The 14380-nt window shown below is 44.7% G+C and overlaps 1 protein-coding gene across 2 annotated transcripts; it reads left to right on the top strand.

Annotated features, from left to right (window-relative positions):
* Positions 1-4160: 4160 nt before the first annotated feature.
* mprd (Cation-dependent mannose-6-phosphate receptor) lies at positions 4161-12718 on the top strand. 2 transcript variants are annotated; one of them, XM_082974868.1, is made up of 7 exons: positions 4161-4244; positions 7403-7581; positions 7943-8109; positions 8284-8393; positions 8589-8719; positions 9362-9488; positions 10447-11203. In XM_082974868.1, exons 1-7 carry the CDS (start codon positions 4242-4244, stop codon positions 10567-10569), a joined length of 840 nt encoding a protein of 279 aa, XP_082830994.1. In that variant the 5' UTR covers positions 4161-4241; the 3' UTR covers positions 10570-11203.
* Positions 12719-14380: the final 1662 nt, after the last annotated feature.

Here is a 14380-nt window from a genome sequence, read left to right as displayed (position 1 = left end):
TCCAATCAGAGGCAGGTGTCGTTAGTTGTCTCTGATTGGAAGCCATACTTAGGCAGCCTGTTTTTTCCTGTGGGTTGTGGGTGGTTGCTTTCCATTATAGTCTTGTACCTTACGGAACTGTCGTTTTGTCATTTGTTAGTATTTTTGTTTAAGTGTTCACTTTATTAATAATAAAGAAAGAAGATGAGCACTATACCCGCTGTGCTTTGGTCCCCTTTCATCGACGCTTGTGACAGAACCACCCACCAAAGACGGACCGAGCAGCGTGGAAGGGAGCAACAGCAGAGGTATCTGGAGTCCTGGACCTGGGAGGAAATCCTGGATGGTAAAGGACCATGGAGGCAATCTGGAGTGTATCGCCGCCCGCCGGAGGCGTTACTGGGAGGAACGGCTGGAACGTCAGGAGGAGGCTGAGAGGCAGCCCCCCCCCCCCCAAAGAAATGGGGGGGGGGGGCATACGGGTAGTTTGGCTAGGTCGGGGGGAGCCCTGACCTAACTTCCCGGGCATACAGGAGAGAGCCGTGGAGCAAACCGGAGCCGAGAAAGGAGTCGAGCGCCGAGCTTGACGCGAGATTCCGGAAGGAGGTACTGGCGGAGAGGGCACGACTGAGCAGGCGTGCAGAGGGGCGAGCGATGCATTACGGGGTGACGCGCACTATCTCGCCCATCCGCACGCACAGTCCGGTGCGGTCGTTGCGGGCTCCGCAGCGTTGCCGTGCTAGAGTGGGCACTCAGCCAGGAAGGAGTGTGCCTGCTCAGCGCATCTGGCCGCCAGCGCGTCTCCTCGGCCCAGTTTATCCTGCGCCTGCTCTACGCACGGCAGCCCTCATTCCCCAGGACAGCCCAGTTCGCCCTGTGCCAGCGCTCCGCCCGTGCCGGACTACAGTGACCATCCAGCCAGGACGGGGTGTGCCAGCCCTGAGCTCCAGACCTCCGGTGCGCCTCCACAGCCCAGTGTGCCCCGTGCCTGCTCTGCGCACCCAGTCTCCTGTAAGTCCAGCGACGCTCCTCAGCCCGGAGCCTCCAGTGACGCTCCCCAGTCAGGAGCCTCCAGCAACGCTCCTCAGCCCGGAGCCTCCAGCGACGCTCCTCAGCCCGGAGCCTCCAGCGACGCCTCCCAGTCCGGAGCCTCCAGCGACGCCTCCCAGTCCGGAGCCTCCAGCGACGCCTCCCAGTCCGGAGCCTCCAGCAACGCCTCCCAGTCAAGAGCCTTCAGCGGTGGTCTGCAACCCAGAGCCTTCAGCGGTGGTCTGCAACCCAAGAGCCTTCAGCGGTGGTCTGCAGCCAAGAGCCTTCAGCGGTGGTCTGCAGCCAAGAGCCTTCAGCGGTGGTCTTCAGCCAAGAGCCTTCAGCAATGGTCTACAGCCCAGAGCCTCTAGCGGGGTTCGGCAGGGCAGAATGGGAGCTACGCCCGGAGCCAGAGCCACCTCCGTAGTGGGAGGATTGGCGAAGGGGGGGGGGGTGTAGCACAGGAACCGTCATTGACGGTGGCCACCCTCCCTTCCCTCCCGTTAGGTTTGGGGTTATTGTTGTGGGTTTTTTTGTTTTGAGGTGCAGTCGGGGTCTGCACCTTCGAGGGGGGGGGGGGGGGTAGTGTCACGTCCTGACCAGTAAAAAGGGTCATTTGTCATTGTAGTGGGTCAGGGCGTGGCAGGGGGTGTTGTTTTTGTGCGTTTTGGGGTTTGTTTGTTTCCAGGGGATATTTTCTAGTTTTCATTTTCTATGTTCGTTTTTCTTTGTGTGGCCGAGTATGGTTTCCAATCAGAGGCAGGTGTCGTTAGTTGTCTCTGATTGGAAGCCATACTTAGGCAGCCTGTTTTTTCCTGTGAGTTGTGGGTGGTAGTTTTCCGTTATAGTCTTGTACCTTACGGAACTGTCGTTTTGTCATTTGTTAGTATTTTTGTTTAAGTGTTCACTTTATTAATAAGAAAGAAAGAAAGAAGATGATCACTATCCCCGCTGCGCCTTGGTCTGTCCCTTTCGACGCCTATGACAGATCCTGGAGCATACTTTTTGTCTATTCCATTGTGAGCTTGATGTAGTTATTTCACTGTCAGCTGAGTTTCCTCTGAAGAGTGGAAAGAATGGTCATCATCTTGAATTTAGTGACACATTCAGCCATGGTAGACATCCATGTGACTTCCCCCTACATCAAACATCTCTCTTGTTTAAACTGTGTGTATGCTATCAGACCTCTGATCTGTGTGATGACGCACATGACTGGTCCATTCAGGCCTTAAACATATTGTTTATAAAATGCCTAATGACTTGTAAGTAAATAAAGACAGACAAAATTATTGTATTTTATATCCTATATAAACTATATCATCCTATACACCCACACACACACACTCTTTTAAGCTTCTGCTACTCTCCGTTTATTATCTATGCATAGTCACTTTAACTCTACCTACATGTACATATTACCTCGACTAACCGGTGCCCCGCACATTGACTCTGTACAGATACCCCCGTATATAGCCTCGCTATTGTTATTTTACTGCTGCTCTTTAATTATTTGTTACTTACATTTTTTACTTACCAATTTTTACTTAACACTTATTTTTCTAAAAACTGCATTGTTGGTTAAGGGCTTGTAAGTATTTCACTGTAAGGTCTACACCTGTTGTATTCGGCACATTTGACAAATAAAATTTGATTTGATTTGAAGCTGTGCATTGCTGAAGCCATCAATGTCGTTTCACAGATTTACACTGGCTAAAGTAATGGGAAAACACAAGAGAATGGCGAGGGTTTAAATTCAAAACATCACTTGCTGTTTGATGTTTGTTCGTTCTTGCCACCCTTACCAAGAACTTCCCAACTACAAATTTCCAAATCAGCTGACAGGATTGTGAAGCCGTCAAGGGAGGAACATGACCACTATTGTGCTGCTTCACAGCAAGCGAAATGGAGGAATCCGGGAGAGAGAGAGCGCGTTTGTTTGAAATTGAAAAACATTGCGGTAGCTATTGATAAAGAAGAACATCAAGACAAAACAGCTGCTTTACAAGTGGGATGCACTGTTGAGTATTACATCCAGAGGGGTTTGTGCTGATTGTACAGAGATTGTGACAGCCGGTAACTGATGTCTTGAGATGTTGCTTCAATATATCTACATAATTTTCCTTTCCTCATGATGCCATCTATTTTGTGAAGTGCACCAGTCCCTCCTGCAGCAAAGCACCCCCACAACATGATGCTGCCATCCAGTTGGGATGGTGTTCTTTGGCTTGCAAGCCTCCCCCTTTTTCCTCCAAACATAACGATGGTCATTATGGCCAAACAGTTCTATTTTTGTTTCATCAGACCAGAGGATATTTCTCCAAAAAGTATGATCTTTGTCCCCATGTGCAGTTGCAAACCATAGTCTGTCTTTTTTATGGCGGTTTTGGAACAGTGGCTTCTTCCTTGCTGAGCAGCTTTTCAGGTTATGTCGATATAGGACTTGTTTGACTGTAGATATAGATAGACCTGTTTCCTCCAGCATCTTCACAAGGTCCTTTGCTGTTGTTCTGGGATTGATTTGCACTTTTCGCACCAAAGTACGTTAATCTCAAGGAGACAGAACGTGTCTCCTTCCTGAGCGGTATGACGGCTGCGTGGTCCCATGGTTTTTATACTTGCGTACTGTTGTTTGTACAGATGAATGTGGTACCTTGCTCCCAAGGATGAACCAGACTTCTGAGGTCTTGGCTGATTTCTTTTGATTTTCCCATGATGTCAAGCAAAGAGGCACTGAGTTTGAAGGTAGGCCTTGAAATACATCCACAGGTACACCCCAATTGACTCAAATGATGTCAATTAGCCTATCAGAAGCTTCTAAAGCCATGACATCATTTTCTGGAATTTTCCAAGCGGATTAAAGGCACAGTCAACTTAGTGTATGTAAACTTCTGACCCACTGGAATTGTGATACAGTGAATTATAAGTGAAATAATCTGTCTGTAAACAATTACTTGTGTCATGCACAAAGAAGATGTCCTAACTGACTTTCCAAAACTATAGTTTGTTAACAAGAAATTTGTGGAGTGGTTGAAAAGCGAGTTTTAATGACTCCAACCTAAGTGTATGTAAACTTCCCACTTCAACTGCAGGTGTTCCTGTTGTCCAGGTGACAAAGGGCAGTGTAAAGTGCGATTTGAGATTGTGTCATCGTAAGGAGACTTATACTTGGAATCCGGAGGAGGAATGGAGGGAAAAAGAGAGGCAGAGGAGGTCTAAGAGAGGGAGGGAGGAAGATGGTGAGCTTGAGTCGGTTGAAAATGGCAGAAAATGGAGATGGTTTGTTAAAGAAGAATGGTAGGAAGTGTAAGCAGAGTGAGTGAATGAGGGCGAAGTATCAGAGGTGGTATGTGTGGTGAAGTTCTCAGAGCCTGAGGATTGCACTGAGGGTCAGGATAAAGGTGAGACTGTGACAGTCTTTCTTTTGAATTTTGATGTTGAGTCTTTGCCCGACAATGTGACTTGAGGATATATAAGTTATCCTGTATGAGCTTTTGTGTAGAATACATTCCGTTGTTACAGGTGTCAAGCTTATGGGCATGTGTCAGCAGTGTGTAGGAGGGAGGTTACTAGGTGTGAAAAGTGTGCAGAAGGGCATGAGACAAAGGAATGTGTAGCATTGGGGAAAGTAGTGGTATGTGTTTATTGTAGGGGTGCCCATGGGGCTGGGGATTACAAATGTCCCGTGCGAGAGAGGCAGGTTGAGGTTTCCAGGGTCAGAGTAGTGCAGAAGTTGTCATATGCTGAGGCAGGGAAGAAAGCAGAGGAAGATGGGTCAAGGGAGAGAGATCCTGAGAGTAGTAGAGTAGTAGATCTGTACCAGTACAGAGGGATAAACCAACAAGTGATATATGTCTCAGTAAGATTGGATTTTTGGCATTTATAGCATTGGTTATCAACTGTACTGTTGTGTAAGTCTGAGAAAATAGAGGTTGTGGTGGCAGCTGCAGAGAGGTATTTGGGTGTGCGAGATTTGATGTGTTAAGTGGTGGTGTCCCATCCTTTCAGGCTGTTGGCTTAAAGTAGGACTAAATATATTTAAATAGTGGAGAATGTTTTTTTGTTGTTGTGAGTTTAGTGTTAGATGGTAGGGTATTTGTTAGTTTTTGTTTGCTTTTTCCCAAGCAAAGTATAAGGGAGTTATACTCCCTCTCATTTATTGGATGCCAACAGCTGTTAAACTTAATCGAAGAAGAACAGGATTAAGAATAAACTACTTCTGCTTGTTACAAATACAACGTTACAATCACAGATCGAACAATGAGACAGATATTTAAATGGATATATAAACGTGAAGATTCCTGCTTCCTCTCAATGAGAGGAAGCCCTAGCGGGTAGTGGGAGAACGAGATGGATTTTTGTCCGATATCCTGCAAATCTCATCAATTAAACATTTGATCTCAACACAGTTTTCTGTTCCCAAAATTAGAATCTGTTATGAACAGAACGGACTAAGTGTGGTAGACTTCATCATTTTCCTTAAGTTGAAAAAAATTCGCCCTGTTTAGGAGTGCAAAGGCAATTGAGTTATTGCACACACGCTTCAGAGTAGGCGTTCCCTAACGTAAATATGCAGATATATACTAGAACGCACCAATAGGATATCGCTAGCGCGTGTTTGGCTCTGCCCATTACGACTCATTTGATACGACAAGCTTTGGTCTATCTTGGTTTAGTTAAATCTTTGCTACAGTCACATGCGTTTCCTTGTTTAGTTCCACTTCCGCATCTCACATAAAGTAACGCTGGATAATGATTTTATAGCATAAATCGTTTATTTTCAAGTATATTTTATAGCGGACTCTTAACGAACATGACTTCGTAATTGTGTGTGATCGAAATTGATTACCAGGTGTTAGTCTGTGGCATTTGCAAGACAAACAGGGGACACAGTGTCCAATTTAGCTAGCTTAGCTTGCTTTTGCTAGGTACGTTATCAGCTAGGTTGTAGCCATTTCAACCTAACCCAACCTACACTTCGGAATAGCTGGCTACATCTTTTCGGAATGAAGGTATGTCTAAAAGTTGTTTGTGTTACAGTATCAGCCGCGGCTAGGGGTGGATTCAGGATGCGTAACGTTCTAAAACGTTTCAAAAGTTGCATGACAGCTGCTTTGTTAATTACGGCTTTATCATCTATTTCGCATTGATTTACGGCATCTACCACGGTGTTCAGTTTATCTTCGACAGTTTTGCCTTGAGCGCTCACGGAACGTTGCAGCAACCATCCTGAATGCACGTTAGGTCAGGGGTGTGTAAGTCAAGATGGCGGGATAGTTTCATTTCCTCCTGCAAACAGAGACGTTATGCCGCGTTTAAAACAACCGTGAACTCGGAAATCTCCAACTTCCGAGCGTTCGAGACAACTGGGAACTCAGGGAAAGAAACGAGCTCCGATCGTTATTTTTTTTAAACTGTCCTCCGAATTCCAACTCGGGAACTATAACTAGGGCCTTTTCTAGAGCTCCGACTTTCCGAGTTGTAGATTACTGACGTCATGTTCTGACTTGGTATTTTTCTGAGTTCCCAGTTCTCTTGAACGCACCATTTTTGAAAGCAACTTTGCTGCGTCATTGTACTTGTCAGAGTTCATATGGTCTGACTCGCTGTTGTAGTAGAGTTTTGTCTTGGTAGGCCTACTTGCTCATGAGATGTGTTTCTGTCTTAGGAATCACAGAAAGTGACAGAGTGTACAAAACAATAGGACACCTTCCAAATATTGAGTTGCACCCCCCTTCTCAGAACAGCCTCAATTAATTGGGGGCATGGACTCTACAAGATGTCGAAAGCGTTCCACAGGGATGCTGGCCCATGTTGACTCCAGTGCTCCCTGCAGTTGTGTCAAGTTTGCTGGATGTCCTTTTGGGTGATGGACCATTCATGATACACACAGGAAACTGTTGAGTGTGGAAAAACCCAGCAGCGTTGCAGTTGTCGACACACTCAAACCAGTGTGCCTGGCACCTACTGCCATACCCCTTCAAAGGCACTTAAATCTTTTATCTTGCCCATTCACTCTCAGAATGGCACAATCCATGTGCTTAAAAATCCTTCATTAACCTGTCTTATCCCCTCCATCTATATTGATTTGAAGTGGATTTAACAGGTGACATCAATAAGGGATCATAGCTTTCACCTGGTCAGTATGTAATGGAAAGAGCACATGTTCCTAATGTTTTGTACAATCATTGTAAATATCACAAGGCAGGTGTTTTTTTTTTCTTCTCAGTAGTCCTACTACAATGTTAAAAGTGCAGCACTTGTTTACTGCTTTTATCAGTGTCACTGTGTCAACAATGAATTGGTTAGGCAATGAATCAGTCATGCAGTGAAACAGACCAAATAAGCCTTACTAAGTATATTATTTTAATCGTGTACCATTATATATTTCCCCCAGGTGTCCATGTCCCCCCCACACACAGCGACGTCTGTGCGGCTGTTAGTTCTGGCTGTTCAGCTGGTCCTGTTGGTGTGTGGAAGCCAGGCCAGTGACGGCACCAAGAGGTGTAAGCTGTTCTCTGAGTCCCCGGCAGAACGGAAGGTCCTCAGTCTTCTAGAACCGCTCACTAACAAGACGTAAGGAATGACCGTTTTAGAAATGGAAGAAAACATATCTGTGGTATATCCTATTGCTTTACCAGGTGAGGGGTATCAAAGCAAGTGTTTATCAGCAAAAAAGTAAGACTACACACACTGACGTCCATTGCTTGTGGAGATGAAATTATACTTTGGCAGCTGTCACAGTAATTAGCTTTGCATGATGGTATAAAAAGGTTATTGTTCAGCAGTCAGGGGGCCACATTAAGCTTGGAAACTCCCTTAGTTTTCATTTTCCAGAGTGTTAATTTTAGTCTACATCACTCATGTAACATCCCATGTAACACTTATACATGGTAACGTTACCTCAGTTTTTTTTTCACGGTTCCCTTGGTTACAGTTTCTCTGAGGTGAAGAAAAGCGACAAGGGGAACTACACGTACCAGTTCCAGGTGTGTGGGGATGCTGGGAAAACAGTAGGAGCGGGACTCGTTCAGATCGACCATACCGAGAAAAAAATTGAGACCGTGCTTGGCCTGTACACTGCAACACAGGCTATCGGAGGAAGTAAGAATGTCCAGGTTCTATATCTTTTCTTTTGAAAAAGTAATGTGTCGGTCGTAGTATCTCTGTAAATCAGCTCTAGCATGACCAGATATAGTGACTCCCTTTCTCTCTCCCCTTCCATCTCTCTCACTCGCTCTTTCTCTCTCACTCTCTGCTACCCATCACCCCCTACAGGTGACTGGGTGATGTTGATCTACAGCAACGGCACCAAGTATGACACCCACTGTTCCAAGGAGATGAGGAAAGCCATCGTCATGATCTCCTGCAACAAAGGAGTGGAAATGGTGAGAGAGGGAGGGAAGGGAGGGTTTGGTCCATATTCTTCAATGTCTATAGATCACTGTGGTGTGATGATTTGACTTGCCTCTCTCCCTGTCACACACTGACGCACACCTCTCTACATCCCCTCCTATCGTCCTCCCTCTTGCACAAACCTCTGTCTTCCTCTCTTTCTCTCACTCTCCCCATTTATCTGTTAGGGGAAGCTGGAAGTGGTGATGGAGGAGAGGGAGAGGGAGACGGACTGTTTCTATCTGTTTGAACTGGACTCCAGTGCGGTCTGTCCCGCTCTGCCATCCCAGCTCAGTGCAGGCTCCATAATACTCATAATGTTAGTACTAAGATTATGCACCCTTCCTGATTACACACACTCATGTGACAACAAAAATACTCAGACTTATCCCTAACCTGTTGGCTGGCACGCAGGGTAGCAACCAAAGCTCTCCATTTCTCTCTCCAACAAATACTCAATACCCTATGAAATGGACTTGTCATTTGCTCACAACAAACAAAGCTGCAAGACCAAGCAAAACTGATTATATTTATTGGTATTCATTATAATAATGGTCTCTTATTTCCTCAACGCTTAACACAACAGAACAATTATCACTGTGAATCATTGTGATGTTTGTTCATATGTACATTTTGTTATTTTTTATTTTACCTTTTATTTAACTAGGCATTTACAATTAAGTCATTTAGCAGACGCTCTTATCCAGAGCGACTTACAAGTCAGTTAAGAACAAATTCTTATTTTCAATGACGGCCTAGGAACAGTGGGTTAACAGCCTGTTCAGGGGCAGAACGACTGATTTGTACCTTGTCAGCTCGGGGATTTGAACTTGCAACCTTTCGGGTTACTAGTCCAACGCTCTAACCACTAGGCTGCCCTGCCGCCCCAATTAATGGGATGGGTTTCCAACTGGGGCTTTGACCGCTTTTTAATTTTTTTTTATTCATTCCTCTGTCCCAGTGGGTTCGTCCTCTTGTCAGTGTACCTCATTTGTGGATTCCTCTACCAGCGGTTGATTGTCGGGGCCAAAGGGTTGCAACAGTTCCCCAACTATGTCTTCTGGACACAGGTTGGCAACCTGGCAGCGGTGAGTGTTTGTAGAAGTCACATCACTTTCTCACGTCAGGCGGCGTCACTACTACGTGAAGCTCGTCCCTCAACCGTTCTGTCTTGTAGGATGAGGACCTAATAAAAAAAATCTAGATTTTGCTCATCCGCCTAACACTAATTGCTAATTCTGAAAATCACTCCTCTCTTGGTAGCTATGATGTGCTGGCTACTATGGCAAATCCTGCTCGGTCAGTTGAGCAAACTTGCTCCAGCTAGCAGCCTAGTGCAAGCTTGTTTGAATGGCATTACAGTATCTAGTTTGCCAGCTTGTTGATGAAGTACGGCAGCAAAGTTCTGGGACTGTTCTCAGAAATCAGCATGTATCTGATTCGGACAGACGGCACTGTTCCTTCGCTTCTTTGGAACATTTGGCCAACGCGATAATGTTCCAGAGAGCAGTCATCTGGGCTGTAGAACTCTGTGCGCTAATCACAGCAGAACAGATATTATGAAAACTAATTTGCCCATTAGCTGGAACTTCACTACGCTAGCTAGCTAGAGAATTAGGTAGTGAAGACTTGCTCATGAAAAAACATCAATATTAGCTACAGGTTTATTGTTTTTGGTAAGATTAACTCTGACTCTTTTGAGGATGAAAAGGGGTTTAGTGGACGATGTCAACTTGGTAACATTTTCAAGCTTCTTTCTAGCTATGCCATGAGTGTTTGCGAGTTATCAGATAGTTCAGTGCAGGCGGCCGTTGCGCTATCTGACGTGAGACTATGGACGTCACATATCTCTCTGGTACAATCCCAAACCAAACCCTATCCCCTACGAGTGTTTAGGTTGGAAGAGGTTATATGGGTTGATTTGGGATTCAGGGTCTATGTTGAAGGCCACAATTATGCATTACTTGAGGGCACTTAGCTGTTCTTTTGAGGGCTGGGATTGGTTAGTCAGTCATAACTCTCACTCTCTCTCTCCCTCACCCTCAGGATGGATGTAACTTTGTGTGTAGGACACAGGGCCCCGAAGAGGAACCTCCCACATACAGGGGTGTGTCCACAGAGCCAGAGGAGCAGCCAGAAGAGAGGGATGACCACTTGCTTCCCATGTGATCTGATGTCAGTAGTGGGAGGGATCTATCCCGCGTGACGCTTCGGATAGATATTGCCCTTAGGCACAGATCTAGGATCATCACTTACTCTCTCCAAGTCCGGAGAAACATAAAACTGACCTCAGTTCAGTGTCTAGGCGCAACGTCATCCTAGTTCATTTTGACAGTTTCAGGGATGAGTTTAGAGGTGGGCACACCAGTTTATGGAAGGCTGGAGGATTTGTGACATCTATGATTCCTAAACACTTAGTTCATTATATTAGATGGTAAGTCACCTGCCCTGGTTTGCATGGCACAATGCAAGGTGTCGTTACGAGTTAACGCAGCCACAAAGTCATGAACCCCACCTATTTCTACAATTTATCTTTTAAACCTAACTAACCCTAACCAAACTGATAACCTGATTCCTAACCCTGACCTTTAAATTGAGACCAAAAGCACAATTTTGTTTTCATGAATTTACACGATAGAGCCAATTTTGACTTTGTGACTGTGTTATCTAGTGGAAACCGTAAGGCCTTTACATGACTGATGTGTTGGTGCTGACACAATGCAACCATAGGAACAGTTTCTAACAGTCCCATCCAGTTTGTTTCAGTAGCTGATGGCTGTGTACTGACTCGTAGGTCACACTTTATTTGAAGGTCTGCTTATACATTGCTTAGAATCATTTTTGCATAGTAATATCACAGTAAGTGAAAAAGCAGGCTTTTGTTCACGATTTATATGCTTACAGGTCATTGTAATAAATGGTTTACATTTAAAACGGTTAGATATGTTTACTATTGTTAAGAAATAAATAAACACACAATATTACTTAGCCTAAATTTTACGAATGGGTAAAAATATTGAATAATGACCTTCAAATTAAGTTGGACTACACTACAGTACAGAGCCATTTCAACCAATGCACTGCTAGACATACACATTTACTGTGTTGCTATTTTAGAGTAGGATGCTGACTGGGTCTTGACCAAAATGTACTTCTGACACGTTATACCTTTTCCTTAGCTATTTGAAGAGTAGGGTTGGAACCAATTCCATTTTAATTCTGTTCCCATTAGTTCAGTTCCTATGTTGACAAAATTGAAATGGCATTGACCCCAAACCATGGTACTGAGTAGTAGTCTACTATTATGCTGTGTTCGTAACCAAGCGGGAAGGTGGTAATTACCAGTTGTGAAGTTGTAAATACCAGTTGGATGCATTTTACGTTCTTTGAATTCGTTAGGAAACGCTGATTGGCTAATGGCCAACAAGCGGCGTCAACTGTAAATTAAAAGTACAGCTTTCATGCTTGTAAACAAATTATAGTGTTCAAAAAGCATATTAATAGATTGCTTTTTATAAATAATGCTTTGTTGTAAGTAACAGACAAAAATGCTGTTATCGAGGTAATTTTCTAATAGGTGATGTCAGAGGTAACCATGAGGGAGAAGTCGGAGCTCAGGGATGATGGACAAGTTTCCCACTAGTAATTACCAGTTGGAAGGGTGTTCAAGTGGGTTTTTCCCAGTCGTATGTGGTAAATGCCACCTTCTCACTTGGTTATGAACGCAGCATTAATGATACTGAGGACATTGATTATGATGAGGATTTTGAAATATAATGCTGTGATTGAACAGGTCCTTCAGAAAACACTTTGTGTTCAACAGTAAAATGGAGGAACTTAAGTAATTTATATAATCATGAAAAATACACATGTACTATCTGTGACATGTGGGTGAATGTTTTTTTTATTTTGTTTTTGCTTTGTGGTGTTTTTAAAACAAAAAAACGTAGCCCATGGCACTCGCTTAGTTCAATCAAGACCTGAAAGATGGCATTAGTTAGACCCGACCCAGGACAACAGGCCCCGATGAGATGTGGCGAAATGGATCAGAACTAAACCAGGTCTGGGTTCAATGGCTTTGGTCAGTTCTGACTTTGGCTTTAGTTTGTGATGCTATTTGTACTTGCAGAAGAGGGGAAGAGTAAAAGAGAATTTGCTTAGTTTGTGTTGCGCTTTTGCATCAAATTAAATATGAATGAAGTGTTTTATTACAGTTCTGAATCTCATGTATGACAAGTTTTAGTGTGCTGGTGTGTTTGCAGGGGCGATTAACTCCCTAAGCAACACAATGTAAAACATAAATATATTTTTAAAACAACTGCTCTCTGTATGTACTGATAAAATATGATTTATATTTAAGCAATAAGACCTGAGGGGGTGTGATATATGTCCAATATACCACTGCTAAGGGCTGTTCTAATGCACAGCACAACACAGAGTGCCTGAATACAGACCTTAGCTGGGGTATATTGGTCAAATACTGTACCACAAAAACCCCAAGGTGCCTTATTGCTATTATAAACTAGTTACCAATGTAATTAGAACAGTAAAAAGTAATTTTGTCATAGCAGTAGTATACGGTCTGATATACCACATCTTTCAGCCAATCAGCATTCAGGGCTCGAAACACCCAGTATATAAACATGATATAGATGATCTTCATTTATTATTTTCTTTCCAGTTGAATAAGTTATAGACTAGACATAATCATACTACCTAATGAATAATAAAAATCGCAGTTATTGAGGTTTCGTTTCCCTCTGGAAGATGAGGTTGAGGAGGGCTAAGTAGCAAGCCAACACACCTGGAGTAGGGCCCTCAAGCTTGTCTATCTCAGCCTGGACAGAGGGCTCTATCTGCAAGTAACTCCAGTGGAAGTCCCTGGGAGGGTCCCCTCCCTGGTGGTAGTGTCTCACAATTATCACTGCTCTCTTCATCTGAGAACACTTTTCTACCTCCCCCTCTCTATTCAGAATGTACATGTAGGTCTGGACCTGGTAGCTGTACTGGTTACTGTTGGGGATTTTAGTGACCAGTTTCCCAACCATGCTGCCGGTAGTGCTTTTGCATTTGTTCACGAGCTGTTCACGTTTCTTCCTTTCAGCGGCTTTTCTGTTTTTCCCAGAATTGTCCGTCTGGATTTAGGCCAGGAAGTCCAACCTTCCGCTGAGGAATCCATACTCCACCTTGTTGCCTTTTGTGTATGATGCTGACCTGGTTCCACCTGACCCGCCCTCTCCCAGCTCATGAAAGAACTTGAGCATTTCCAACTCATCTGCTTTATTCTGGAAGAACATACCGAACCTCCGAGGCCCGGGTGACACTCTGTTCCTCCAAAACACTGACTCGTCACAATACTCTTTGCTCTCATTGTCTTTCACATCCACTCTGGCTCCTTTAGTCACTATCGAAGACCCACCTCCAACCTTCCAACCTAGCCTGACTCCTGGTGGCAGCACTGGTGTACATAGCCGGTGTTGAGACAGCCGTATCACCCATGTACCTATTCCTCAGCCTGAACCCTCGGCCTGTGTTGGTCTTATTCTCCCTCCAGTGTTTCCTACTCTGTTCTTCATCATCCTCTTGGTCAAAGAAGAGGAGTTTTGTGATTTGAAGGACCTGGCTGTGTCTTTTCATAGCCAGAAAGTTTTTAACCTCCCGGCAGCCCAGTCGAGGAACGGCTTTGAACCGGATGTTGGCCTGGGCATCCTGGATGCTGCTCTCCATGTTAGCCAGCTCAATCATCTGTGGGGTTAGGACACCTTCAGGGAGCCTGACGCTCAGTGATTTCATCAGCTGGAGGTAGTCCTGCTGGGTTAGATGTGAGTCTTCTCCTGGTCTTCCACCAACCACAGCGCTATCTCCTCTCTGTCCTACCTCATCCTCACCCCCTCCTCCCAATCCATCTCTCCCTCTACCTCTTACACCCAAACCTCCATTACCTCTCCCACCCACCCCTCTGTTCACTCTTCTTCTCTTC

Source organism: Salmo salar, chromosome 05 (assembly GCF_965601325.2).
Source record: "Salmo salar chromosome 05, fSalSal1, whole genome shotgun sequence".
In the NCBI taxonomy this organism is placed as follows: domain Eukaryota; kingdom Metazoa; phylum Chordata; class Actinopteri; order Salmoniformes; family Salmonidae; genus Salmo; species Salmo salar.
The sequence above is the reverse complement of the archived record's forward strand: the minus strand, read 5'-3'. Positions and strand labels throughout refer to the sequence as shown.

Bases quoted from the DNA above. Each gene is read 5' to 3' on its own strand.
- mprd (XM_082974868.1), top strand. The intron at 7,582-7,942 runs GTAAGGAATGAC...CCTTGGTTACAG, and splicing joins GAACCGCTCACTAACAAGAC to TTTCTCTGAGGTGAAGAAAA. The intron at 8,394-8,588 runs GTGAGAGAGGGA...TTTATCTGTTAG, and splicing joins GCAACAAAGGAGTGGAAATG to GGGAAGCTGGAAGTGGTGAT.